Below are 25,097 nucleotides of genomic sequence, written 5' to 3'. Positions count from 1 at the left end.
TTAAGTATCAAGTAGCTATTGTAGTTTGAAATATAAGAGGGCTACCAAAGGATATCACAACAGAGCAAAGGAATCTGCATGAAGCCACAATGCAAGTAGTAGGCACTGATAATACGTCTGGCATGAATGGCCGCTGGTCACTACTGCATAATGCCATTCCAACCCCTCGTATATCTCATCTGGACGGATCGATCATGTCGCTGTAAATATCGACCGATCGATCATTCCGCTTACAGCGATATCTCTATGAGTCTTTTTATTGCAAGTCATCTACAAGGCCTATAGGTATTGTCTTCCAATATACCAGCAGTTTTGACCGCAAAGGACCTACTGTGCCGCAGATCTTGTCGGCGTGAACATGGATATAAAATTCACTAACAAATCCCTATAACTAGCAATTTGTGAACTCTAATCGTGCTTAATTTACATGACAAGTCTCCTCAGTTGCGTCTGAGGATTCGTAATGTAATCGACAGTGCCATTCAATCGATATACTTAGTCTGTCTTTCACAGTTGGAGTCTTACCTTTCGGCAGTCTCCAATAAGATAGATGTTAGTCTAACGATTCTATAGGGCATCTATTGTCGTGGCCTTGTTAGGAATAATAAAGTATAACTGACTGCTTATGTCAGTAGCTGTGGTTTACATACAAATCAATGACGGATGTAGATTTTAATATGGCAGTTCAACCTAGTAACTTTCCCTGACAGCGGCACCGCCTTCACGCCAAACTGTCCTAGAACTCGTCATCGTAACTTCTTCATATACTACGTGTTATTCCCCTGAAGGAAGATGAGATAGCCTCGTGTGCGCTGCAAGTGGAGCCGTTGGTCAGGTTGTCGGTGTGCTGGTGAAGCGTACACCGTGTTGTTGGCTCCGTCGGCTGGGACAGTAAAGTCAAGTAGATAAAGAAGGAGCTGTATGTTGGTTCTGCCTGGAACTACCTCAATGAGTCAGCTGTGGAGGCGGTCCGCAAAACATATCGGAGGAAATCGACATATGCTTTGAGTTCGGTTGGTTGGCGAGCGCTTGCACGCTGCGTTCAAGAAAACGTCTACAACAATGCTAAAATCGTGGCTTTGGCGCTATTTCTGACTTGTGCCTCCCAGCAGACAAACTATCGCAACGCAAAGTACCGAACTGTCCTTGATCATGACTAAGAGAATTAATAAATTTACAGCAGGACTCTTGCAAGACATTGCGCAGAACTGTTCCAGAGATAGTTAAGGAATTTAAGGCGAACGTTTCGGAGTTTTTAAAAGAAGTCGAGATCACGTTCGAGGACATCATCGAGGGAATTGAGAATCCGCATAGGACTTATATTTGGGGAAATATTTTGGAAAGGCATTATGAAATTTGTCCGATTAGACACGGACGATGGAATTTCTTTAACATTAAAGTTGTAAAATATAACCTAAAATGTTGGTTGGATATGTGGTAGACGGGTGATGGTTGCTGATTCGTGCTAATGTTCATTTCGGATATTATTCTTCTCGCCTAATATCTACATCGTCGCGTGAAATCCCTTACCCACAGACCAACACGAAACCTGGCTGAATCGGACTTTACAATGCAACAATACATGTCCGGTATATTGAGGAACAAATAGATATTGATGGTGGTGCCTGAACTGGAATTTCAATAACACAACCGTGTACAGCAACCTAGTAATATGCGTGCAGAGTCATATAAGTTTTGTTATTCTTATTTACTGTTATTGCATATTATTGTACATCCCGTAACGTTATAAGCGACGGAAAATCAAATAGAGAGACTGATTCTAAACCAACTTTTTTTCATCTCATTCACGTAATGTACATGTTCTCAACCAAACTGAGAGAAATCGGTCGATCAGTCAGCTGAACCACCCAGTCCATCCAACAAACATTCTACCCTACGTCTTTTTACACAGTTGCCTAATCGTACTCCTTCAATATGTTGTTTAACACTTCACATCCACGAACGACAAAACCCCATTTGATGTGCATCAATAAAGCAGTTGAATATGCCACTAGACCTATAACCAGTTGCTGCCGATCGCCAGTTGTCAACTTAGTCGACGTCGACGTGCCGCTCGCATCAATTTCCAACTCCCGGTTAGGATCAGACTTCATATGGTACTGTACTGTGTTGGGATCGCCCCGAGGTAGATAACGATATGGGGGAAGGGGAGGAACTGCAGTCGCTGTTGCCGTTTCCTGTGCACCCCCACGGTCTTCTGCAGAACGATTCCCGCCTTGCGCGTTCATCATGCGAAGATAATGTACGGCATCATGTTTCGCAAGCATGTACTCAATATGCTGGCCATTGGCAGTCAGGTACTTTCGATTATTCCGGGACAACGAGCGCTGACCTGATCGATGCGGCGGTAAATGCTCATTGTCTTGACAAAGTTCATAAGACCAGATCGTGAGGGTTGCGAGATAAACTCCCCATGGAATATGCACAGCTTGGTCTAGTAAGCTCTCGTTCTCGACTATACGGCGCATAAATTGGACCGAGTGCCAGGTCGCCAGGCGACCATCATCCGAGCGAGCCCACTGATGGACAGCCTTGTTCGCATTCTCACGATCTACGGTGCGAATCTTCCTACCCAAGACGTTAGGCGAACCGGCGTTTATACGCAAGCTCATTGTGTCAACGTGCAGAGCAAGAAGACCGAGCTGGAACATAGCCCAATTCGAACAGAGCATTGGAGAGTTGTTGTTATAATCGTTCATAGAACCGAGTACAGATGACAATGGCGAATGACCTTGAGCCTGTTGTAATGCTTGTTGCCGAACTAATATACTTGTGTCCAGCCCATTGGATTCCTCGTGATGATTTCCGGCAGCGGTAGACGAAGTTGGCGACGAATGAGACGATATCATGACTGTAGACGTGATAGACGGCAGGTTGCTCTTGCTGAGTTGGTAATCAAAATAGCTCTTCCAATTGGCGAATGAAGACTCCAACCTCTTCTTAAACTCGGTCATGCGGCGCTTAGAAACAATTCCCATGTCCAGTAATCCACGCCACTGCATGTCCCAACAAATACTGAGCAAACCATGTAACAGAATCAGACACGAAAACTGCGAAAAGCTAGCGAGTTGGAATGCTGTCTGATCTTCTCGTGACAACCGGATAAGTCTCTTCAAACTGTGCAAGAAAGCAGGCCATACTGTTTCTTGGGTAGAGCCACCTATGGTGGGACCGACTATATTACTCTCGTCTGCTTTCGCTGCTGCTTCTGAAGTGCGCCACTTCATCATTCCAGCTGCTGCGACGTTTGTCTGTTCGCGATGCATATGGTAAAATTCTACACCGTCCGCTGCAATCCAGCATGCATCAGTGGAAGGCAACTCAAGCCGTACTTCAAATGCCGAAAGAATAGGACTGTGTCGAAAAAGGGTGGCGTGCTGAGTATCGCAAATAAACGCAAAAAAAGCAGTTCTAATTCGTCAATTTCTTAACTATTACAAAATTTGAGAGAAAAGTACCTCTTGGTTGTCTCAAACTGAATCCATTTCTTCCACTGATGATCAGCGAAAACAGAATCGTTTGTCTCGACCACTGGTGGCTCTGTCAAGCCCTTCAAGTATCCCGAAAAATGCATTAGCGCAATATTGGTCCCATGGAAGAACTGGGACATATCGTACTGCACCGTACTTCCCAGCATCTTGTCGAAATAGTTTGTCAACAATAATGTTTGGTGCACCCAAAGTTGCACTTGAGGTTGATCTTCGATCATCAGGAACACAATATTTCTAAACTTTCGGTGAATAACAATTGCAAGATTGGAGGCTTCTCGGTCACTGGAATAGGCCATGCCGATGGTGACGATCGCAATTAATAATGCCGGCTCCACTACAGTAGGGTCAAAGGTTGCGCGATGCAGTATCGGATATAGTGGATCAAAGTGAATCCAGTAAAGATTAAGGTACTGTTTCATTGCCGAGAGCGAGAAATACGGGTTGTCAAAAGTGATCTCCGGAATAGGCTTCAGCACCTCGATCATCTTCGCATGAACTTCTTCGCTTATATCCTTGTCATCTTTTTTTGGCCTCGAAGACTCCGGCATACTTCGCAGCAGAGGCGAACGCATATCTATCGTACGATTAGTAGAATCGACGCGACATAAAAATAGCACGCACCAGACGCGGGAGAATTCCGAACATTGCTGTTTTTCGCAGCCACCGGGGTCACACTCGCACTACACTGCATGGCATATGGTCCCGCAACACTCTCTTCATGCGTACTAAGTCCGGCTGCGTCGCCAACAGCATTCTCAATCGTGACGATCGTCTTCGGCAACTGGTGGGATAACGCACCCTGATGGCCTCTGCTTCCATCAAAGTCCGAAGTAGCACTATCATATATCGAATTTGAAACCTGTGGTAGCTGTTGATCCTGCTGCTGGCTAGCGGTTGGATGTTGAGATGGAAGTAAAGTCTCGGGAGGCGATTCGGTCCAAAAGTCTGTGCCAAACAGCCAGATGTAATGGTCTGACAGGCTGAGATCGAAACTGTCTAATGAGAACGGTGGCCATTCTGTCGCTCCCGTGGCGGCAGGAGCACAAGCAACAACCGCAGTTTCTGCAGAGTTGTATGACATGTATTGGCTCGCGGTGGCGGAAGGTGTTCGGGAAGTTTGCTGATGCTCTTGCTGAAGTTGCTCAGCCTGGGACTGCTGCGATTGCATCAGTTGTTGCTGAGCTGGCTGCGGCTGCTTTTGCGACTGTGGTGCTTGCTGAGACTGAGAAGGACGATGCTGCTGTTGTGATGGTGGCTCCTTCTGCGACTGCCGCTGTTGCTGTTGCAGTTGTGATGGTGGTGACGGCGATTGTGCAGCTGGGGCCGGCGGAGGCACACCTGCGAAATGGGACGCGTAAAATGCGCGATCTTGCTGGTGCTGCTGCAGAGGCGGATTGGGATGCTCGGTCATGGTTGAGTCATCATATAGAAGTTTTATTGGTACAGAACGCAACGTTTGAGCAGGGCTATGCATTGTCGTATCCGGCAAAGGCGGAAGCAACGGAGACAACTCTGAGGAGTGGATAAGTGCGGGGGAACGCAGACGAACATTTTGGGGCGTGCCATTCACGCTAGGAGGTGGCAGTGACGACGGGGCCGTTGTTGGAGTCAATAGTCGCTGTTGGAGATGAGGGGAGGAGAGCGACTGAGGCCGCTTGGGAATATGCGATTGAGGATAACGGCCGGTCGTAGTAGCGGTGGAGGATCGTAATGGCATGGTTTGCGAGATAGGCGGCGGCTGTGGTATAGGCGGCTGTTGCTGCTGTTGCTGCTGCTGTTGCTGTTGGTACGGAGGTGGCGACACCGGTTGTGGAGGTGGTGGACGAGGTGGATACCGGTGCGAGACTTGGTCGACCACGACGGGACTACTGGCAGCGCCGTTGTCGTACAGCGCGGCAGGGTAGGCTTCCGCAGATGCGGATATTGTGGCCATGCGCTGGATCGCTTCGCGTTTCTGGCGCTTCTCGTGGGACTTTGTAGACATATGCTTCTCGAGCAGGTCTTGTCGTGCGAATTGCGACGGACAGATTGGACACTGGTACGGCCGGACAGGCAGATCTGGTCGTGTTAGACTCCTCTCTAGATATGCAATTTGACGAACGTACGATTGACGGCGTGGCGCGCCAGATAGTCCTTGCGATTGAACATCTTGCCGCATCCCTGATGCAGACATTTGAATTTCTTGCTGATCGATTTGACAGTGTCTCCCAGCGCAGATTCGTCATTGTCGACCTCAGAGGCAAGTCGATTTCCGGCCATGATGGTAGAAATCAGCAATGATTCACAGCAATCAAAACCATGGCGAGTGTGAGTACACCCTGCAATCGCGAATATGTCGTGTATATCGCGAGTGTGGAATGAGTACATATATGCCAAAGGTCGAGTGGGAGTCGCTGATCATCGTCGTAAAACCCTGTTAGCCTCGCACGATGTCAACTCGCCGATAAAACCACACCGTACCTGTACACTGCGGGCCCATTAGAGTTTCATATTTGGATTTTATCGTCGAGCAAGTGCCGAGTCATTTTCGCGCAATTAGAATATAGGGTTCTGACCGCACAGCGATATTCGACACCATTAGTATTCAATATGACTACTATACATTACAGATCTGCGTTTACCCTCTCGGTCTGACTACTGCTATTAAACATAAGTACTATGCTTAAGTGGGCTTACAAGTCGTCACCGAGGTAAATGACATAGAAAGGGCATTTATCGATAAGATGCAATTGTCAATTGTCATTCTTACTTGCGCTGTACTACGCATTGGGTGTCCAGTATATAAACACAGGCGCGAAATCAACAATGGCCTCGCAATTGATTGTCTACGGTAATACAGAGTGATGCCCGATCTAAGCTTGAGCTGCGTCTGGATAAAGTATTTATTCCGTCAGGAGAGTGTATTAATCACATGTTTTGACGCGAAGAGTCCGTCCTATTAAGAACTGAAAATCCCAACGGAAGAGGGTATTCCTAGCTCTTGATTTAAGCTGAATGCGCATTAGCGAGTATTCAAGAAACTCATCAATCAAGCAAGAACGTTGGTTTCGTTATCAGACTGTTGTGGACCAACTAGACTAATACAGAATCTCTGCTCGTACGCCTTTGATTGATTCTAGAGCGTTTTAATCGAGGCGCAATATTTAGTAATATCGATATTCAATATTGTACCATCAATGAATATAGATTTATAAACGCACGTCGGGACAAACGCAAACGGGGCCAATGTTTACGTCGTACCTTGTTAGGAATGATATTCCTAATATAGAAGAGGCGATCCTGCCGCCGCGGGTACGTGTTTTGCTATAGCATAGATCATCATATCCACTAATTAGTACCAGCAACCACCGTCAAAACTTTAATTTTTAAGAAAACAAAATAAGAAATAACTTCTAGGAGATGTAGTCACTTGCAGTTAAATATATATTCCGAGTCAATGAAAGACGATGTGGTATTATGGATAGAAACCCGTGGCACTTCGTCGTATCAAAGTCATAAGGTTCAGGGCTAGGGTTTATGAGTAGAACTAAATGCACCGATAAGGGACAGGAACAAAATAATTCCCGGTCGGTAATTTGTCATGTCGGAGGAAAATCTCAGCCAACGGGACCCTGTGAGCTACAAATTAATCAAGCCTCGCTCCCATTAGCGTCACTGTTACCACTTCAATATCACCGCCGTCTAACTCAATTGATCATCAATGGCTTCTTTTCCAGCTGGAGCGTGCTGCCTGGAAGGCTACGCTCACCATGGCGAGCCTGCCGGTACACTTACCAAATACACCGACTTCGACATCTATGTTGCCAAACCCGCAGTTGCAACAGACAAGGCTATCGTGTACCTCACCGACATCTTCGGCATGCCCTTCACCAACCACAAGCTCCTTGCTGACAACTTCGCCCAGCAAGGGTTCCTCACCGTCGTCCCGAATTTATTCTACGACGACCACGTCCCATTCCCGCGTCCAGACGACTTCAAACTCTTCCCGGACTGGATCCAGCGACACCAACCGGAGCACACCGAACCCATCATCGAAAAGACGTTCGAGTTCGTCAAGAAGGAGTTCCCGGCCATTACCAAGTTCTTCGCGGTTGGATACTGCTATGGCGCGAAGTACGTCGTCAGATTGCTCGACGAGGGCAAGCTCAACGCAGGATACATTGCCCATCCAAGCTTTGTCACCGAGGAGGAGTTGCGCGCCATTAAGGGACCTCTGTCCATCGCCGCGGCCGGTAATTTCTGTTGTTGCAGTATTGTTTCACAGACCGCTAATGATTGAACAGAAACTGACTCGGTTTTCCCCGAAGAGAAGCGCCATCAGTCCGAGGTTATTTTGAAGGAAATCCAGGCCACCTATAACATCGTCCTCTACTCCTCTGTCGAGCATGGTTTCGCAGTCCGGGGCGATCTATCCAATGAGATTGTCACTTGGACCCAGGAGACTTCTTTCTGGCAAGCTGTTCAGTGGTTCACCAGATTCAGCAAGTAGCCTGTCTCTTCGCCAATTGTAGATGAATTTGGAAGTTTGGACACAAACAAATTGAATAGAATAAAAGCAATCTCTACAATATAATGCCTAATAATACAACGAAAGCCTGGTCAACGCACCGTATATCTGGCCCTTACCAATAGTGACCATTCCCTTCCACTCCTGTTTGTTTACAGCGTCGATATATCGTGAGCTCTCGAGGCAGAATCCTGACCGTGGACCATACAAACCGCCAACACCAATGTATCTGCCGGTGTATAACTGGAAACTCGGTTCCGTCGTCTCTCCTTTGAGATGCAGTTTAGTGCATGGGTGGTATGCGCTCGCCATCGTTTTGAGTGGGAACGATCGAGTGTCGAGGGCGCTGATATCTGCATCCGGGAAAACGAATGCGTGGTCGATGTCGGGCTCGTCAGGGCCAAATTTAAAGGTAGATAAGTCAGTCGGCACGAGCGGATGCGGCACAATGTTGCCAGTTGGCACAAATGTGTCAGTGACTTCAAGAGTCTGGTTCGTGGTCATTGTGAATTCCGTGTCCTCGATCGTGGACTTGTCGCCAATATTGAAGTACGAGTGGTTCGTGAGGTTCACTATCGCGTGATCCACATTCTCGGGTCCCATAAGTGTGGCTTCATACTCCAGGTACAGCGCCCCGCCCCCAGGTGCGTCTTCGACCCAGTATTTAACCACCACAAGCAATTCACCAGGGAAGCCCTCTTCAAGGTGCTTACTCACATAATTGAACTTCAACGTATCAGAGCTCGTCTCGGATAACGCAGGCAAAACTTCCGGATCACGAAGCACGACCTTGTCGTACCCAACCATACCGCCATGCAGGCAGTGCCCAAAGTTGGATTGCACAACTTGATAGGACTTCCCATCGAGCTCGAACTTGCCGTCTCGAATCCGATTTGCTACGCGGCCGATGAACGCACCAAAGTATGGGTTGTCTGCGCGTTTGTAGTCTTCGCCGGACCTGAACCCGAGGTTGACGTTATGGAAATGAGCATTGGACGGCGTCCTCCTGACGGCAAGGTCGACGATTGTGAGTCCGCGGTTGGAGAAGCTGGCGGTGAAGAGGCCATTGGGCGTGGTGAGAATGTGTAGCTTGTTTGCTGAATCGGACTTGTCAAAGTCGGTTTTGATGGCGTAGCCAGTGTACCCGGTCATCTTATTGGAATTATTGGCGGGGAGGTTCGCGGATAAGAAAAAAGAAGAAAGAACAGCCTACTTTTCATATCGCGAGTTGTTGTGCCTGAATAATTATGTGGGGGAGAGGGCAAGCGACAACCACTCCTGATTCTAAGCGCAATAATAATCTAGCCGCGCCCCTGCACAGCCAGGAAAAAGCTATCCAGCTATGCAGCCTTTGTTCTTTTAAATATGATTTGCCCCGACCTAGCGTTGGCTCAAATTGTATGGCAAACAATAGATAAATTAGCACCTACTTTCAGCGTAATTACCCACTGCAGTTCTAAGTGGACTTAAGGATGGCTAGCAGGTGTTAATCAGACGAGCAAACTGCGCTTTTCTTTGATGCAGCAACTGGTCGGTTCTGGCAGACGGCTGCTGACCACGGACAACGAATTAATATTCACAACAAAAGCTATTACGTGAATCGAGAATTTAAAACCCCGTCTAGATTGCAAAAATGCCTCAATAACTCATAAACTCCAATTTTTCATGACCAATAATGAATGCACTAACTTTCGTTACATCCTACAATTCCAAAATAACGGCCATGCAGATTGGTCAAGGCTGATCACTATGCGTTTTCGACGACCTCGGTTTGCATCTCCATTTCCAATTCCATATCCCGCGCACTTTCTTCCGCCGCGCCATCCAATCCGTCACCGCTGTCATACAAACCCCCTTCTACGTGCTCAGAAACAAAGAGAGAGATGACCAGGGTTAGAAAGTAAAACACAATGATCGTCACGAATGCAGCCTGAGTGTATATACCGACAGTGTATGCGTAAATGCTATTGAACAGGATTGGGGTGAATAGAGTCCAGATGCTTTGCAGCCACGCTACGCTACCAAGAATCGCACCCACTTTGTCATTAGGGACGTGTTTGGTGAGTGTCGACATTGTTGTCGGCGACCCAATAGCACCAAATGAACCAATTAGCGCAACTACAACGAAGTTAATGTCGTGACTTAACTAACATGAAGAAAATATACTTACACACAGCAAAGAAAAGAGTATTGCCAGCAATGCACATGCCGGCAAAAGAAACCATCTCACATATAATGGAAAACTGAATCACACTGAGCCAATGTTAGTGTATCTTAACATATTGTCACGAGACGAAATATCGTACAATATATCCGTCACCGAAGCGCCAACTTCAGTCTGCGGGCGAGGATGGAGCCATCGGATTGCGCTCATAATCATAGGCAAAATGACAAGTAACGCCAATGCCCTACCGATGCCATTAAACGACACGACATAGTTTGCGGTGATACTAGACCAACCATACACAAACTCCGCGTACAGCAAAATAAGTCTCATGGAATCTGTCTGACATCCCGCAATCATCATTTCTATAGTAGCCAGAATAGCGATATTCTTCTTAATAACCGGGCGTGTACCATCCTTAGGCCACAAAACCCGCAATGATGAAAATATGTTAATCTTCTTAATCTTGTCCCGCAGTGTACCGTTTGCCAATGGGCTAGACTCATGTACCTCCTCCTCGTCTTGAGCATGTGGGTCACGAGAGAGTGACTCTGGAAGAAAAAGGAGTACGTAGAGCATAAAAGTGATTTGGAGGGCCATAGCCATGTAAAACACAGACAGAATGTCCCCAGTAACCCTCATAATAAAGGCACCAATAGCAGGCCCGAACGCTGAGCCGCCGAAAAAGCACGCGCGTAAGAGGCCAAATACGAATACCCGTCTAGCTGGAGGCGTACAGTCACTGGCGTATGCTTGACATGTTAGCTGGAGCGCCGCAACAGATCCAGTTAGTCCTTCCACTATATATGCCAGCGGAATCAATCGATAAGAGTAGATAAAATTCGACCGAGCAATGAGAATGAGCATAATCTCCGAGACCTAATTGCTAAGTTAGGGAGGTAAAGTAGTAGGTCAAGAGACGCGACTGACAAATGGACCGACAGCAGATAGCATCAGAATAGAACGTCTGCCTAGACGATCAGACAGTTGGCCAAGTTTTGGAACCAAAAGCGCACCTAGATACCACATCTTAGCCAGGATGGAACCACGAAGGATCATACGTACCTGTCAGACTGTGAATTAAGCTGATCCAGATGTTCAGCTGCGAGACACGGGAGTGCACAGCAGGAATTTGGCAGTCATTAGCCATTTCGCCCATTATGGATATCCCGGCCTCGGAGTCCATTCCTTGCTCCACATAGTACGCTCTGCAGACAAGCTGCAACGTCAAGTTAATCGTCGGAGCTAAAAGACTAATAGATCACATCAGCTCAAAATAGGGCCATATAACTTTCAATCGAATGACATACCCGCCACGTGCGATATTTTCCACCAAATATGCAGGAATTAGGAGATAGACCTGGTCTAGCAGTCAGCCGGAACAGTTATTAACAAAATTTGTTCAATCTCCCTACCGAAGGTGTCTTCCACCACTCCCCTGGTCTATTTTGTTCTTGCAGAAGTAAGGACTCTTCCCCATCGTGGCTGTCGCCATCGTCTGCATATCGCGTGCTCTCGGACTCATTGGTCAAGATGCTATCATACAGATTAGTTTCGGCACATTACTTCAGTTCCGAGAATTTCACCGACCTAGCGGCCTCGCTGTTGACCTGTTTCCGAGCAGTCATGCTTGATGCTGTCCAATTGAGAAATTGCAGTCAATAATTGACCATTAGTTAGCTGGTAGTTAGGTGATTAGGAATTAAATATTAGCTGTGCACGCGGACACGGCAGTAGATAACGACCGGCGCCTGTAACCGTTAGTGCGATCGGCTGGGGGGTTCCGACCGGGTCACTGCACCGCAGCGCAGCATGAAGACCATTAGTATTATGATTAATCTCACACATTATCAGAGAAATCGCGCATATACATGAGCGGGTGTCGATATCGTTTAACGGCACATAGTCAATTTGAGGCACGTTGTGCTCTCCAGACCCTAGGACTGGATGAACGGATTCCCACTTCTAACCGTTTCCAGCAATCCTGCCTCTATTGGTTTAGTTTATGATCCGCAATCGCGCCGCACAAATTGGAACTAATCCAAAACTGTTAAATCCCGAGGCAAGTCTCGGATTTAACGGTAATATGAAAATCACTAAACTCTAATTTAGTTAACTGACGACCGGTTACTACAGATGGATTTGTCCACTCAATAAATGTCCCTCCGAAAAAACCTCTAATAGAATAATCTTCTAACTATACTACTACCTTAAGTTGTTATAGCTTTACACACTGAGATTGACAGTGCTATTCTGTCTGTATCGTACACTTGATGTCGTGTTTTTCATCTTTCTGTTAACTGAAACAGTAGAGAGTATTTGACTACGCCCATTATGTTTACCATTAAGGAGCCCCGTTTAGTACGCATTAACCTAGGCAGAAAACCATGGATGGACTATTAGGTGGCGATTATTGCAATACCCTAGTGTCTATTTCATTCGCAATGGATTGTGCATCCACCAGAACTGCAATTCGGCGGTGTACAGGGATAATTTCGACGGAAATGAGCGTGTGGCTCACCTGTATCGTACATTCTACTATTGCACTATTTTACATGTGTATCATACAATTCCAGCTTGATTTTCTTCGACTCATTCTCATTCTCGGCCGCAAATAGAGCCTCCAATATTTTGGTACAATGTGACAGGTCTACTGTCAGCATTGTGCTGCCAATGCTTCCGGAAGTTCGTGGAGAACTTTGCATATAGGGCTGAACAATAGTTATAGAAGTACGCTTCGACTAGCAGCCTTGAAAACACTCTTACACATTTTGGAGCCCCATAACGTTCTTCAACTCTCAGTTCCCCGCCAACGGGACCGAGCAGCATAAATTTTGGCTTACAGACGTGCTAAATAATCTTATAACGGAAGACAATACTGTAACTCATCTGAGAGACCTCACGTTCTTTATACGCAATGTCTTTCCACGGGTCCTGGCGAGATCCCCTTCTATATCGATTCACAACTTCTAGATATCGATGGTAGCACCAATGAAGGTCGTCGCGAAGTGTTTGTGAATAAGAATACATCTCTACGACGTCCGTCATCACAACCCCGATGAGCCAGATCCCAGATATTTAAGATCACATCACGTCACGCTTTCACGAGACATGATCAAATGCCCCGGCCCACAGTTGCAGATGGCGTCTTTTTAGCGGGTGACGGAGAGATCCCTATCACATGAGGAGGTCGATAATCTGTTGATGCAGCATCAAGCATTCTCTCACGCGTTATCTACCTCATCTGATACATGTTCGCGGAACGAAGACTGCTGTTTCTGTGGAGTTTCCTGGGACGACTGGGAAACCAAAAATCCAATTTTAAGTATGCATCACGCCTTGCACATGTCAAAATATGCACGCAAGTCGCTGCAAACGTTCACGTCGAGCAATGGTTGGGCACACACTTGAGGTTCCGTTCAAGGAGACGCCAAATTGTCCATGGATTCGTGCCAAACGATAAGGTCGGCGCCCCGAGAAAGTCTTCCTCGATAAAGTGCATGGCCTGCACATTTATTCGAATTCGGATGAGCGGAAGCAGAAGTACATGTCACATTGGAAGTTGCGTTGACAAGTGTGAGGGCTTGGCGAGCCCATGCATAGAAAAAGCACCGGATTAATTTCGAGGGAATCATCGAGGACCTCGTTCAATGGTGCGATTGGCGCGAAGACTGGATTATTGCTGAACCTGGTTCGGAGGCTGAGGAAGCTCATTTTTCCACTCACCTCGGCAATGACATCAATTCAGCCAAAGAGTATGGTTACGGAAGCTGCCATCATTCGTGTTACAGGAAAGTGTGTGTGTTCTGTCTTCATAATCGAGGACTTCCATCCAAAGACTGGCTTTATATCCAGTTCTAGTGGTACATGTTAAAATCGGAATAAGGCGGTGTCAGACAGCAGACGGAGTCGATTTGTCTGTCGAGGTACATTGCCCTACTTCAGCAGCCGCAGGAACGGATTTTGTTCTGTGCAGCTATTTTAGATGACACCATAGAAATTCCAGAGCTGCGAGATCATCTTAAGAAAAATCTCGGTATCGAATGCACAGGCGATTCTTTTGAAACTTACTCCAAGAGATGACGAGCTGAGAAGCTTTGCCGAAGGGTACGCTACGGTTTGCTAAAGGGGATTTATATATTTGCTGAAGGAGAGTTGAGGTAATTTTTATGTCGCTAGTTCATTGCTATACAGCAGCTCACATTGCAGTATAGGTAACAACAAACCAAGCCACAAATATGAGTATACACAATCGAGGCCGTCGATTTCCCTATCTGGGAATCAATCCAATAATGCATAGCCATAAATCGAGGGCCTCGACTTCCATGTTACATTAATCAATAATCGCATGATCCTTAGTCGCCTTAGCTGTCTCTCAATAAAGCCTCCAAACTCCCCGTAAAATATCGGGCAAACTCATATCGAGTACCTTGGGCCCTGGCCGCCCGCAACCCCCGCCATTCTTTCGACGCAATCCCTTCTTTCGTCTCCCTCGCTAATTCGGGATCCGTCGTGTCCACCAACACGTCCCGCAGCTCGCGAATTTTTTCGCAGTACTCCACCGGCCCAGGGATCGCATATCGCTGTTTATTTCGTAATAAGTCGATTCCGGTCGGCGTGTTGCTTAGCCGTGAAAGCGCTGGCGTGCCCATGTTGAATCGATAAGCGCGCTTGGTACCGCGTCTACTGTCAATCTCTTTCTTCGCCTCGTCAATTTCATATGCGGGAACAACAGGCTTTTCAAAAGAAGGGGAATTATTTAACTTCCAGGTCTGCCAGTTGGAGTCGCGCGCAACGACAGATTTTAAAGAACGAGTGAACGCCGGCTCGAGATCGACCGCTGCCCATGTACTCGGCGGCCGCGAAATCGTATCCTGAGTCGTTTTCAAAAATTTGGCGAGATCGGTTGTAATCGTGCACGGATACATGACCGATTTGTTTGTGCCTGGTGGTGAGGGAGTGTCCACGACATGGCCGAGCAAGAAATCACAGATGAAAAAAGTCTGCGCGTATATCGCGCGGCGGAATAACGGGTCTCGGAGCTGCAACTCGAACAAGGACTTACTCGTGAGCCATTTCGGCACGAAAGTTGTCTCGTCTTCTGATTCAGCAGGGGTGCCAACTGCGGAGGTTTCGGCAGGTGTAGGCACCACAGATGCGGGTGATTTTGTGCGTTCGTTTGTTGTGCCGACGGAGGCATGTTTGCGGAGCTCATCGATGACTATCTTGAGCGTGTCTCGAAACGCGACCTGCAAATCCGGTTTTGTTAATAATGTAGTCGGATCAGCGAAAACGCGTTGCAATGTCCAAAACCGACTGTGCAAACTTTCGCCATCGTTGGTTTCCCAGACCGTGATATTATCAGTGTCAAATTCGCCCCGAGGATTGATTCCTGATCGTTCGCTGAGCGGGAACGCGTTGGCGAGGAATATGAGGATTTTTCCAGCAAATGAGGAGTTTTGTGTTTTTGACAGACGTCGGAGTAGTGCATTGCAGTATCGGATTAAGTCTCGACCCGGTCGTTTCTGACCGTCCAGATTCTGTTTTCGTAAGTGAGTCTTACGTGAGCATTGCTTGTTATGAGAATATGCAACTTACGTTGGCGAGCCGGTCTTCGCGATGGGAGATATACGGCCAAAATGATTGACACCAGTCGATAGTCTGAATATCCAGCAGATCCTCAATAAATTCGTGCGCAACACGCAATTCGCCGTGTCCTTTCTTGTCAGCATATCATTGACATTTAAATAATCGCGCTATTCGCATACCTAATTCGTACAGGATTAGTGCAAAGTCGATTAAGTTGCACACCCTCTGCACCCGTTCCGCGTCATCCTCGATCGTGGCGTAGGAATACAGCAATTTCTTGCCTTCTACCTCTAGAATTTGTGCCGTGGCCGTGAATTCGGAGATGAAGCCGTTGAGAAAGTCCAGTAGGTCAGATGGCTCTAGAGGGACGGTGAGGGCATCTGGACGAAGTGCGATTGAGTTGACAATGTCTGCCAGTGATGGCGATGCATTCGCCGATGTGCAGAGCGATTGTGCTTCTGACGAGCTGGGAGACTTCTCCAGAAGCGCATCAACGTCCATATCTGTATAGAAACTTGAATATCTGTTCCATTATACGATTCGATTGCAATAATCGATCATAGCCACCGTCTCTGCTGCCAATTAAGGTTTGATGGCGGGTGGGTGAGGGGCTAGGGTTAATTTGAATATTTATTCCTTTTGTGGTTCGGAGGAGTCCCCCGACAAATAATTTGATGACCTTTCGTTGACACAATGGAGCTACCATCAATCAGCAAAGAGTCAGTCGAACTTGTCTCGACCAAATTTGACACAATAATAACTGACGTCTCTGAGCGAATGAACTACGTATGTTCCACCAGCCTTCCTCAATCTTCTTCGTACTAACAAGATAGTTGATTCAACAAACTTGCCAGTCAGCTGAACGACACCACGATCAATGCATTGCGGTTGCGGACGAGGCTACGTGGGAGATGGACAGATTGCGCACTATCATCGAACGGTGCGATGAGATTGAGCTTGAGTTTGCAAAGATCAAGCGGATCGGCGAGATCGTGTATGTGTGCCGCACCACGTTAATTTTGACTTGGTTCCTAATAAATACGCAGGAAACAATTCAAGAATCGGGTAGCATACCTGGAGAAGCGGGCGTAGTACGCACTCGCTTCTAGTTACTATCTGTAAGACCGCAATGGGTGTGTTTACTTGAGTTTTACGAGATTGCTAACTAATAGTGATAGAGAGATATAAAGGTTGGGTAATTTGTCTCTCGAGAAAGCGTAGGACCTGTATAGTATTTGGAGTATGGCACGGTTAAATTGCATAAGGAAATAACGATTAGGCGCTAAAAATGTATTTTATCTACAATATTCTACCTACATCTTGGCACGCAACTGCGCCCTCGCTTTCTTCCTCTCGGCCTCACGCTGGGCGGCTGCCTCAATTCTGGCATCCTCTTCTGCGAACGGGATGTCGCAGTACTTTATGATTTCCCGCCACATTTCTGATTTCAACTGGCCATACGCCGGAGACGTTGCGAATATTCCGATGTTGCGTGCTTTGATAAACTCGTCCACGTCCGCCAATGAACCTTTTGCGTCGATAATGCTGAGTGCAATGGCGGTATCGGCAGTGAACCTGGCTGCCTCAAGCACGGACTTTTGGTACACTGCCGCTGTGAGCTTGAATCTGAATATGGCCGACATAGGCGATGTCAGCGGTGCGCCTGGTTCGTTAACGCTGTGTATAATAGTATAGAACAGAATCAGGACATTGCCTACCAAACTCTAGCTCATTCAAACACAGGTATCCTTTCGATGGATTCATGATTCTGTAGTCGTGACACATAGACAACATAAATCCACCCGCAAAAGCATGCCCGTTAATCATCGCGATGCATGGTGTCGGGTATTCGAGAAAGCGTTTAAACAGCGGATACAATGCGTTGTCCCAGAAGCCGGGGGTCGACTTTGCTCGCTCGAGATCAAGGCCGTTTGAGTAAAATTTCTGGATACTGGACGTCGTCACGAGCGGCAATTTCTCGACGGATAAGAATGAGTCCTCGAGCACGTCGAGGGCGTGCGCGAGTGTGAAGCACATTTCCGGGGTGAGGCGGTTATCAGGCGGGGAGTTGATTGTGAGGAGGTAATATCTGCCCGAGTCTGCCTTGGAGAGCATTACGGTGCCCTTCGACGAGTGTTCGTAGACCGGAAACACAATTGGAAGTGACATTGTATTCGCCAATAATATTGATACCGTTTTCCCGAAGGCGGAGAATGCACAGGAGGGATTGTCTATATATCTGACATTCTGGAGGCGACGCCGAGTAGACTGTATAAATCGTGAACTCCCAACCCCACACTGTTAAACCGAGGTTGTTAGCGAATATGAGTGACATTCTGAAACTGCGCATTCAATCGTCATTCTCCACAAACATATGACATATTATCGACTAATCAAAATTATGCTGCTGATTGAGTAATAAGAACTACATTTTTTGTATCCATGGCGCATATAATATTTTGCCGATGACATAAATTATTCTTATTGATTTTACTTGCTACATAACATAAAAGCAAAATGTTGGTTCTAGTTAGGTAACCCTAGCCGGCAATGAACGAGTCGAACAGATGACATCATCAATAGATGGGCCACATGCACAGTCTTCCTTACGACAATGGCAATTAATCAAATCGTTTAATTTCAATTGAGAATATAGTGCTGAGACTGCGATATCGCAATACATATTAGACAAGGACCGTAAATTCCATAATTGACCGTTAGAATGATCCACCTATCTAGATCACAATCGTCGGAATTGGTTGTATTATTGCATTGATTTATTATCGATGACATAAAATTCGTAATATATAGTAATAACACATTTTGATTAATTAGGCAACATCGGGACGGGTGCCCCACCAGTTAAGCACGGCAGCGAGACCAACCGTGTCGAATAACTCCGCGACGACTTTGGCAAGAATGTAATCGAGCGGCCGCTTCTCTGCAAACAGATTGACGAATGCCGTGGGGACGGTACTGATGGCGAAGAGCAAAGTGCCGAGATAGATTGCGCCTTTCTGGGTGACGGTGCCGGTTGACTGGAGGAGTGCGGCGACGGCGTATGTCTTTGCGGCCGAGCCGATCACGGACGAGCCCCAGAGGGCGAGCGCCCCCGCGGCTTCTTTGGACTTAATGAATTCCTCCGGAGTGTCAATAGTCTTTGAGCGGTCATAGGCGGTGCCGAATAGTGGGGCGGACAGCAGCAGGTTGGTGCCGTGTGTGAAGGCGGTGCCGAGTGCGATCGCACTGACGATGTTGGTTATATACATATGTCGCAGAATTTAAAATGCCTTACCTGGGAGAGACAGATGGAAAGTACTTCAAGGACATATTGATGGTAGTGGAAATAGACACAGAGACGTGCGAGTAGGAGAAGTGGGAAGGGTATAGATATATATAAGGGCCCTTATGGGCGAGGTCAACGTTCGAACGAAAGCAATGATCATCACGACAAGCACGCGGCCGGGCGACGTCATAGTAATTATCCAGGGAGTCTGCTGATCCCCACCATGTGACGACCGTGGAATATCCAGTAAAATATATGAATATATGCCCCTCTCTGATTAAGTTACTGCGTTTAGATGTTCATTCAGCGTGGTGCTTGCTTAATTACAGATCCGCTCACTGTGCGGCTATGGCGCTGTTAATAAATAAAATAATTGCGTCGAGCGAGAATCGAACTCAAGTGTGCCATATATTTTACACATACAACCGCCTGGCTCAGTGGTCTGCAACAACAATTATTACCCGGATTTAATTGTGCAGTGCTGATTGGCCGCCTGTCAATTCTTCCCATTCATTGCAAGTAGTGCCAATCCTGCTTTTGATCAAAGACACGTCTAATTGACAATAAGGTGAGTACCATTATTGATATAATCGCGATTTTAATACTGATATAATAATTCAGAATGTCTGGTGGTGGCCCCGTTAGCATCGCGAAGGTAAATTCTGTTGGCAAACAATGAGATATCGCTATTAACAACCGTAGAAATACTCGCTCAGATCGACCGGTATCTGGGAGAAGATCAGGAAACTGCTCGTCCTGGTACGCATCTTACTCTATTTCGGTGATGGATTTGGCATGTTACTAATTGAATTCATTGCAGGTTCCTGATCGATCGACCGGCAATCCACTGGTTCCGCTGTACAGAGTGCCATCGACCGGCTCGCGGCCCGAAGCAGCAACATACACGGACCCGACAACTCTGCCCGCGTCCGATATCGCAGACAACCAGTACTATAATCGAGATACCCGTCGCGCGTATCCCCGGATAGCCATCTACAGCCAATCTGACATCGGCGGTCTGCTCCTCTACGGATCCGCCGCCAAGCCGAGGATCGCAAAGGGCGATGCGGGAGAGAAGGCCCTAACAACGATTAAGGACGGTTCCCTTAGTTTGACCGACGCGATTAAGAAATCACCAAAAGACATCATTTTTGGCGAAATCCTGGACAAGGACGGGCTGCCCCCGTTTCCTACGCCGCTGCGAAAGAACTTGAAGTGGGAACTTTTGACCGAGACAGAGAGCGGAATGTACAATGAGCAGTATCCGGTTAGAACTTTTCATTAGATTTGTAGATTATTAATACATGTTATCCAGTAAACCACAGTAATCTTATCTACGACTTCAAGTTCTTAATACCACTAATACACTAAGTCCCACTGGCGCAAATCGCCTCGAGATCGTCAAGTTCGGACCTGACCTGTGTCCTGCAATACGACTCGAACGCGGTCATCAACGGGGTGACCACTATCTTTCGCACTAACCCGTCCATCTTGAGAAATATATCGTCCGCAGCAGACGGCAGAGGGAAATGTTGGTCCTGCTCGGCGCCAAGCGCGATGAATTTGTTGTATGCCTGTATGAGCGTCTCGCAGAGTATGATCACGGTTTCAGAGTAGTCGAGCTCGAACGGGAGGAACGGCGTCTTCAAATACACATACTCCGGTTCAGACTGATTTCGCGATTTCGACGACCAAAACAGTAAGCCCTAGTCCGTTAACTGGAAGTACTTAACCTACATGCCTAAGTCTTGCAAATACCTTTGACTGCCGGTGATCCAGTAATTCGACGTAGATTTCATACTCATGCAAGAGCGCAGCAAACGCTTTAATATATTCAGGCCCGTCCGACCATTCTAGTAAATTCGAGAGCGACAGTCCCAGTATATAGAAGTTCGCCGCTCTATGATATATTAGCATGTATGATGGCTTAATACTGCATACAGTGCGTACCGCTTGGCGTACCGCCGTTTGTCAAAGATCGTGCGCACATCTTTGTTCGTCAGGAGCATCACATTGAGAAAATAGACCTCGTTCTCGCATCTGTTTGCATTCATCATTTATATATATATTCACTAGTTCAGTAGTCTCATTCAATCTCAACTTACGTCTCCTTGATCAGTTGTAGGGTCGATATTCGTTTCAGGGACATTTCGAGTATTGATTCCAAATTAGCACTCATTTTGAACACACAAGTATCGTTGGCGCAAATGCACTACCGAGTCCCTTATTCTTCGAATTAGATATAAATTATAACTCCCTGGTGGTTATTGCGGATTGGGCGTACTGTGAGCTGGGCCCTTCTCTGTCCGCGAATCAATTGATAAATGACGACGTTACGGCTTCAGGACGACTTCCTCATTCTGAGCCCCACGACACTCAGTGCAGTGTGTACCCACTTTCTGTTGCTCAGCAACATGTCATCGCCATGACAGCAGAACTCAGGAAACCGTTTTTGAAGAAGCATATACTTAAGTTACTGAGTGACGAGACAAAGCTGGCAGACTATGTCCTCGATTTCGGCATGTGCGGACCTGTTCAGGTCGTGAAGGTACTCCAGCCGAACTTCCATCCCTTTAATTCACAATGCTGATAAACAGTTCCTCTCATACGAATCCGACCCGCCAGAGCGATATATCGAAGCATTGGTCTCAGACAAACGCGACATCGCTCACGCAATATTCTCACCTCAGTGTGTTCACACATTCTCCTCGTATGTCTCGGTCCCGCCCGATATAATTCACAATTAACAAAAGTAGGATGTACTCTCGCCGCATTACCGAAAATACAAAAGGCTGCATCATCCGCATTCTGTCTGGGCGTCTGCATTTAATGCCGTCTGTCGCCATCAACCCTTTGGGTGCGATTAACGTCGATCTGGACTCATCGACCCCCATGCTCGCTGCGCCTTGCATCGCCATGCCGGGACCGGAGAGGAAACTGGTGCCGGTACTGTACATCACTAAATTCGCGTACGTTGGTGCCGATGGGACGGATCTACTGGGTTATCCGCAATTGTTGCGGCAAAGTAAACGTGTGAAAGCAGCCATTCAACTACGCAGCGCCGTGTCGAGAAGTATCGAGAGTGTGTCGCCTGAGTCTCCCAAGACGCAGAAATTCAAGACTCCGACGCAGTTCCAAACGCCTGATCAGCCAATCGCGAGTGAAGGAAACGAACTTGCGAACAGTGTGGACAACATCGCGCATGAGGAAAAATTGGAAACACAGGAGATTAGTGTTTCAGATTTTGCGACGCAGCCGGCTCTTCAATGGACCGCAGACTCCTCTAACGAGGAGCGGGATAGTAGAGAGATCGAACATGACGGTGCAGTGCACGAGACAACTTCTTTGCTAGGGCTTGATGTGGGCGACGGGTCGTTTGAACGCGAAGCTGCTGACACTACGGTAGAATTCTCGAGGTCTGAAGCTGATGTCGATGCCAATATTGACGGTGGAAGCACGGGGGAGATACCGGTATGCGCTTTTGTTTTCTCCATGTCGATCTGATATACTGATATATTCAGATCCCGCTGGAAGTGCCGTACAAGGACGGTTTTCTCGAAATCGAACCGACAATAATGAGCACGACAGTGTTTTACCGGCCTCTTCGCGAGCAAAAGGATTCGGAAAAACAGCAACTACAGTCTTCGCAGCGTGGATCGCTATTACAGTCCATCGATCACGTCTCATCTACGCCGGTTCACACGCCTGCACGATCCTCGTCGCCCATTTGCTCTTGGAGCTCGTCACCACCTCCACTCCAACGTCCGCCACCGATGTCAACTACTCAGACGACCCCAATTACACTGAAATTTAGAGCACCGGAGCTGGCGCCAGTGGAATACACGAATACGTCAGGCTGGCTTCAGTGTAGCAGGGCAGAGACAAGAGACGAAGAAGATGTGGAATCGGTCCAGGTTCAAGATTCACAATGCCCCCTACCGAATGTAGTACCGCCTTCGTCTCACAGCGCAGTAAACATGGACGAAGCGTACGGCCAAGTTTCTCCGCCGGTTGTACTTCAGACCTCGGAATTCTCGTCGCCAATTGCCCAAGAGGAGCTACGTATCAAGACGACAAATTTACCTGACGTTATCTTGTCGGCACCGACGTCCCAAAAGCGTGAAATGAAACGCAAGAGGCGGCATATAGTTCCGAGGTTTACAGAATTAGACATTCCTCTTGATCTCGAGAGTATGTTACTCGAAGATCGTCGAAAGTTTAAGGAGCTCATTACTCAGGAACTGGATTAGTGTTACTGTATTCTATGTGTACAATATATTATATCTAACATCAACGTCTTCCGTTCTCGCCGCGCGCATCGGTCCATTCGCCTGCTCCTGTCTCACGAGGGCGCAGTTCGGCTGTGGATGCTGGCGTTGCGTTGTTGACGTAGCTCTGTAATTCGCGTTCCTCGACGGTGTCTTCGGATTCGAGGACAGCTTTCTCGCTTTCAGCATACTCTAGTCGTCTTTCCTGAGTTATCGCTCGGAGAGTCTGTTACTGTTAATATGTCTCACATTAGAGAGTTGCTGGATACTGACCAGGACAAGTTCACTCTCGGGGATCCTGTTTCTCGGTAGCTGGCCGCCTTCAGTTCGGATATATCGTCTCGACACGTCGGTTGCTCCTTCAACTATGATGTGTCAGAAGTATCCTATTTGGGTTTAAAGGAACACACCTGAAAATCCGATCGCGTACGACATCTTCTTACCCCATCCTTGTTCGTATAGTCGCGGCTGGTCCCAAGCTGTCTCGCAAGAATCGGCCTAGAATACGTGAGTATTTTATTAAAATGCAGGCTGGAATAACGCACGTGTATCCATCGTTTCTTTGTCTCTGAATATACTTCCGTCCAAACCTAACTACGTCAGCAAAAAGTGGCCACTCCAGTCACCGTCATGACTTACATGATCCTCCGCACACCATACCCATCTCGCACGCGAGCCGAGTGAACGACACAGCAGCGTAAAGCACTATCAAAATCATTAGCAAGTGTTCCCCTGTTCAACTCTAGCCAAGGACAACTGACATTAGCCCACTCCCCACATCTGCCCTTTCTGAAGGTTAGCAGTTTCCGAGGATGCTCATATCGAGGGAAACGCACGAGCGCCTTGCACGATTTGCACTCGTAAAGCTCTACGCGTCCCGCACCGTCAGCTTGTTCTTGCGGTGTAGGCGCCGTGCCCCGGACAGCAGATGTTTCGCCCTTGGCAGATGTTAGAGGCTCTGACTTGACTAGCGTCACATCAACGACATACTCCACAATTTGTGCAGGCCGGTACGTTCACCCATGTAAAGAAATCGTCTCGGAACCACTTTAACAAAGCCTGGATGAGATGATCCTGCATGCCCCAGCTTTTATCGTTCTCAGCGGCATTCTCGGCTTCGGAGTATAGTCGCTCAAGCGGCAGCGTCTCCAGTGCTTCGTCTAACAATGTCTGATCCTCGAATTTCATTGGTGTTCGGGACAGGTCATGGAGTTCGCGAGAGAATGGGGATGCTATTAATGGTGCTGTACGTTGCGGCCCTGTCATAGCTGGCACTGGCGGTATACTGCCAGTTGCAGCTCGATACCGTGCTGCCACATCGTGAATCCAGTTGCCCGACATGGCGATTCTTCAGCTATGCTATCGGTTAAGTCTCAAGTTGTAGATAAGAATTGGATTCGCGATCAGCGCGAACTCTGGAAATGAATGAACGTGGCAGTCACGTGGCTTAAAGCCCGTGGTAATCTTGTAGCGGAACTACCCGAGGTAGGCATGTTTAGCGAGCCATTAATTCAAGGGACCTGTTTATTTACACTCTATCTACAAGACACAATCCACTACAGCAGTAAGCGGTCGATGGCAACTCCGCTAGGGACGAAAACTCATATCGCACGCGTCGATCCAGGACCTGCACACACAGCGGAGTACAAGCAACGCTAAGAATTTTAGACGTCTACAGGATATCAGCATTCGCGGGTCTCGGAGGCGTATTATTCTGGTTTGATATCTTGTAAATATCGGGCATTATGATACAGATCAAGTGTGTTGAAGA

The 25,097-nt window shown here is 47.4% G+C and overlaps 12 protein-coding genes across 12 annotated transcripts; 4 read left to right on the top strand and 8 right to left on the bottom strand.

The window, feature by feature from the left end:
- Positions 1–1,584: 1,584 nt before the first annotated feature.
- On the bottom strand, positions 1,585–5,865 carry V1513DRAFT_481426 (fungal-specific transcription factor domain-containing protein). The gene is made up of 4 exons (XM_066900359.1): positions 5,618–5,865; positions 4,134–5,570; positions 3,480–4,086; positions 1,585–3,432 (listed from the first exon to the last, which is right to left on the bottom strand). The coding sequence occupies exons 1-4, from the start codon at positions 5,769–5,771 to the stop codon at positions 1,917–1,919; spliced, it is 3,714 nt and encodes a 1,237-aa protein (XP_066750974.1). The 5' UTR covers positions 5,772–5,865; the 3' UTR covers positions 1,585–1,916.
- A 1,234-nt stretch (positions 5,866–7,099) lies between these two features.
- On the top strand, positions 7,100–8,100 carry V1513DRAFT_453061 (dienelactone hydrolase). Its single transcript, XM_066899200.1, has 2 exons — positions 7,100–7,744; positions 7,796–8,100. Exons 1-2 carry the CDS (start codon positions 7,213–7,215, stop codon positions 7,999–8,001), a joined length of 738 nt encoding a protein of 245 aa, XP_066750973.1. The 5' UTR covers positions 7,100–7,212; the 3' UTR covers positions 8,002–8,100.
- V1513DRAFT_453059 (galactose mutarotase-like domain-containing protein) lies at positions 8,036–9,269 on the bottom strand. Its single transcript, XM_066899199.1, has one exon. It carries the CDS (start codon positions 9,169–9,171, stop codon positions 8,089–8,091), a length of 1,083 nt encoding a protein of 360 aa, XP_066750972.1. The 5' UTR covers positions 9,172–9,269; the 3' UTR covers positions 8,036–8,088.
- Positions 9,270–9,766: 497 nt separating this feature from the next.
- V1513DRAFT_385280 (major facilitator superfamily domain-containing protein) lies at positions 9,767–11,811 on the bottom strand (the record flags this gene model as incomplete). Its single annotated transcript, XM_066895207.1, has 8 exons — positions 9,767–10,137; positions 10,190–10,272; positions 10,326–11,062; positions 11,114–11,199; positions 11,249–11,436; positions 11,494–11,543; positions 11,599–11,719; positions 11,774–11,811. 8 exons carry the CDS (start codon positions 11,809–11,811, stop codon positions 9,767–9,769), a joined length of 1,674 nt encoding a protein of 557 aa, XP_066750971.1.
- A 2,527-nt stretch (positions 11,812–14,338) lies between these two features.
- On the bottom strand, positions 14,339–16,344 carry V1513DRAFT_453049 (THO complex subunit 1 transcription elongation factor-domain-containing protein). The gene is made up of 3 exons (XM_066899198.1): positions 15,952–16,344; positions 15,782–15,900; positions 14,339–15,723 (listed from the first exon to the last, which is right to left on the bottom strand). Exons 1-3 carry the CDS (start codon positions 16,271–16,273, stop codon positions 14,548–14,550), a joined length of 1,617 nt encoding a protein of 538 aa, XP_066750970.1. The 5' UTR covers positions 16,274–16,344; the 3' UTR covers positions 14,339–14,547.
- Positions 16,345–16,447: 103 nt separating this feature from the next.
- Positions 16,448–17,229, top strand: V1513DRAFT_453048 (uncharacterized protein). Its single transcript, XM_066899197.1, has 4 exons — positions 16,448–16,558; positions 16,606–16,766; positions 16,819–16,890; positions 16,951–17,229. The coding sequence occupies exons 1-3, from the start codon at positions 16,466–16,468 to the stop codon at positions 16,862–16,864; spliced, it is 300 nt and encodes a 99-aa protein (XP_066750969.1). The 5' UTR covers positions 16,448–16,465; the 3' UTR covers positions 16,865–16,890; positions 16,951–17,229.
- Positions 17,050–18,242, bottom strand: V1513DRAFT_481421 (ClpP/crotonase-like domain-containing protein). Its single transcript, XM_066900358.1, has 2 exons — positions 17,491–18,242; positions 17,050–17,435 (listed from the first exon to the last, which is right to left on the bottom strand). Exons 1-2 carry the CDS (start codon positions 17,939–17,941, stop codon positions 17,086–17,088), a joined length of 801 nt encoding a protein of 266 aa, XP_066750968.1. The 5' UTR covers positions 17,942–18,242; the 3' UTR covers positions 17,050–17,085.
- Positions 18,243–18,252: 10 nt separating this feature from the next.
- On the bottom strand, positions 18,253–19,388 carry V1513DRAFT_453044 (uncharacterized protein). Its single transcript, XM_066899196.1, has 2 exons — positions 19,068–19,388; positions 18,253–19,018 (listed from the first exon to the last, which is right to left on the bottom strand). The coding sequence occupies exons 1-2, from the start codon at positions 19,100–19,102 to the stop codon at positions 18,604–18,606; spliced, it is 450 nt and encodes a 149-aa protein (XP_066750967.1). The 5' UTR covers positions 19,103–19,388; the 3' UTR covers positions 18,253–18,603.
- Positions 19,389–19,505: 117 nt separating this feature from the next.
- On the top strand, positions 19,506–20,386 carry V1513DRAFT_453042 (uncharacterized protein). The gene is made up of 4 exons (XM_066899195.1): positions 19,506–19,626; positions 19,680–19,713; positions 19,761–19,817; positions 19,879–20,386. The coding sequence occupies exons 2-4, from the start codon at positions 19,681–19,683 to the stop codon at positions 20,341–20,343; spliced, it is 555 nt and encodes a 184-aa protein (XP_066750966.1). The 5' UTR covers positions 19,506–19,626; position 19,680; the 3' UTR covers positions 20,344–20,386.
- V1513DRAFT_453039 (uncharacterized protein) lies at positions 20,334–21,521 on the bottom strand. Its single transcript, XM_066899193.1, has 4 exons — positions 21,164–21,521; positions 21,009–21,098; positions 20,817–20,958; positions 20,334–20,764 (listed from the first exon to the last, which is right to left on the bottom strand). The coding sequence occupies exons 1-4, from the start codon at positions 21,235–21,237 to the stop codon at positions 20,426–20,428; spliced, it is 645 nt and encodes a 214-aa protein (XP_066750965.1). The 5' UTR covers positions 21,238–21,521; the 3' UTR covers positions 20,334–20,425.
- An 85-nt stretch (positions 21,522–21,606) lies between these two features.
- Positions 21,607–23,352, top strand: V1513DRAFT_453033 (uncharacterized protein). The gene is made up of 2 exons (XM_066899192.1): positions 21,607–22,529; positions 22,580–23,352. The coding sequence occupies exons 1-2, from the start codon at positions 21,816–21,818 to the stop codon at positions 23,306–23,308; spliced, it is 1,443 nt and encodes a 480-aa protein (XP_066750964.1). The 5' UTR covers positions 21,607–21,815; the 3' UTR covers positions 23,309–23,352.
- V1513DRAFT_453029 (uncharacterized protein) lies at positions 23,293–24,796 on the bottom strand. Its single transcript, XM_066899191.1, has 7 exons — positions 24,317–24,796; positions 24,088–24,264; positions 23,966–24,031; positions 23,872–23,916; positions 23,737–23,824; positions 23,600–23,691; positions 23,293–23,552 (listed from the first exon to the last, which is right to left on the bottom strand). Exons 1-7 carry the CDS (start codon positions 24,665–24,667, stop codon positions 23,349–23,351), a joined length of 1,023 nt encoding a protein of 340 aa, XP_066750963.1. The 5' UTR covers positions 24,668–24,796; the 3' UTR covers positions 23,293–23,348.
- Positions 24,797–25,097: the final 301 nt, after the last annotated feature.

This window comes from Lipomyces chichibuensis (genome assembly GCF_038497645.1).
Source record: "Lipomyces chichibuensis strain CBS 12929 unplaced genomic scaffold V1513scaffold_54, whole genome shotgun sequence".
NCBI lineage: Eukaryota > Fungi > Ascomycota > Lipomycetes > Lipomycetales > Lipomycetaceae > Lipomyces > Lipomyces chichibuensis.
This window is presented reverse-complemented; position numbering and strand designations above follow the sequence as displayed.

Coding starts and splice junctions, on each gene's coding strand:
- V1513DRAFT_453049 (XM_066899198.1), bottom strand. CDS start 16,273: ATGGACGTTGATGCGCTTCTGGAGAAGTCTCCCAGCTCGTCAGAAGCA. Junction 15,901..15,951: donor ACTAATCCTGTACGAATTAG/GTATGCGAATAG, acceptor CTGACAAGAAAG/GACACGGCGAATTGCGTGTT. Junction 15,724..15,781: donor GCGAAGACCGGCTCGCCAAC/GTAAGTTGCATA, acceptor TTACGAAAACAG/AATCTGGACGGTCAGAAACG.
- V1513DRAFT_453039 (XM_066899193.1), bottom strand. CDS start 21,237: ATGAGTGCTAATTTGGAATCAATACTCGAAATGTCCCTGAAACGAATA. Junction 21,099..21,163: donor CTACAACTGATCAAGGAGAC/GTAAGTTGAGAT, acceptor GAATGCAAACAG/ATGCGAGAACGAGGTCTATT. Junction 20,765..20,816: donor TGGATCACCGGCAGTCAAAG/GTATTTGCAAGA, acceptor TTAACGGACTAG/GGCTTACTGTTTTGGTCGTC.
- V1513DRAFT_453029 (XM_066899191.1), bottom strand. CDS start 24,667: ATGTCGGGCAACTGGATTCACGATGTGGCAGCACGGTATCGAGCTGCA. Junction 23,917..23,965: donor TATGGTGTGCGGAGGATCAT/GTAAGTCATGAC, acceptor TGACGTAGTTAG/GTTTGGACGGAAGTATATTC. Junction 23,553..23,599: donor CCGAGAGTGAACTTGTCCTG/GTCAGTATCCAG, acceptor TAACAGTAACAG/ACTCTCCGAGCGATAACTCA.
- V1513DRAFT_453048 (XM_066899197.1), top strand. CDS start 16,466: ATGGAGCTACCATCAATCAGCAAAGAGTCAGTCGAACTTGTCTCGACC. Junction 16,559..16,605: donor TCTCTGAGCGAATGAACTAC/GTATGTTCCACC, acceptor CTAACAAGATAG/TTGATTCAACAAACTTGCCA. Junction 16,767..16,818: donor AAGCGGATCGGCGAGATCGT/GTATGTGTGCCG, acceptor ATAAATACGCAG/GAAACAATTCAAGAATCGGG.
- V1513DRAFT_453042 (XM_066899195.1), top strand. CDS start 19,681: ATGTCTGGTGGTGGCCCCGTTAGCATCGCGAAG. Junction 19,714..19,760: donor GCCCCGTTAGCATCGCGAAG/GTAAATTCTGTT, acceptor TAACAACCGTAG/AAATACTCGCTCAGATCGAC. Junction 19,818..19,878: donor TCAGGAAACTGCTCGTCCTG/GTACGCATCTTA, acceptor AATTCATTGCAG/GTTCCTGATCGATCGACCGG.
- V1513DRAFT_481421 (XM_066900358.1), bottom strand. CDS start 17,941: ATGTCACTTCCAATTGTGTTTCCGGTCTACGAACACTCGTCGAAGGGC. Junction 17,436..17,490: donor TTTGAATGAGCTAGAGTTTG/GTAGGCAATGTC, acceptor TTAACGAACCAG/GCGCACCGCTGACATCGCCT.
- V1513DRAFT_453044 (XM_066899196.1), bottom strand. CDS start 19,102: ATGTCCTTGAAGTACTTTCCATCTGTCTCTCCCAG. Junction 19,019..19,067: donor TTTCCATCTGTCTCTCCCAG/GTAAGGCATTTT, acceptor CAACATCGTCAG/TGCGATCGCACTCGGCACCG.
- V1513DRAFT_453061 (XM_066899200.1), top strand. CDS start 7,213: ATGGCTTCTTTTCCAGCTGGAGCGTGCTGCCTGGAAGGCTACGCTCAC. Junction 7,745..7,795: donor TCTGTCCATCGCCGCGGCCG/GTAATTTCTGTT, acceptor ATGATTGAACAG/AAACTGACTCGGTTTTCCCC.
- V1513DRAFT_453033 (XM_066899192.1), top strand. CDS start 21,816: ATGTACTCTCGCCGCATTACCGAAAATACAAAAGGCTGCATCATCCGC. Junction 22,530..22,579: donor GAAGCACGGGGGAGATACCG/GTATGCGCTTTT, acceptor TGATATATTCAG/ATCCCGCTGGAAGTGCCGTA.
- V1513DRAFT_453059 (XM_066899199.1), bottom strand. CDS start 9,171: ATGACCGGGTACACTGGCTACGCCATCAAAACCGACTTTGACAAGTCC.
- V1513DRAFT_481426 (XM_066900359.1), bottom strand. CDS start 5,771: ATGGCCGGAAATCGACTTGCCTCTGAGGTCGACAATGACGAATCTGCG. Junction 4,087..4,133: donor TCGGAATTCTCCCGCGTCTG/GTGCGTGCTATT, acceptor ATCGTACGATAG/ATATGCGTTCGCCTCTGCTG. Junction 3,433..3,479: donor CAGTTTGAGACAACCAAGAG/GTACTTTTCTCT, acceptor TTGACGAATTAG/AACTGCTTTTTTTGCGTTTA.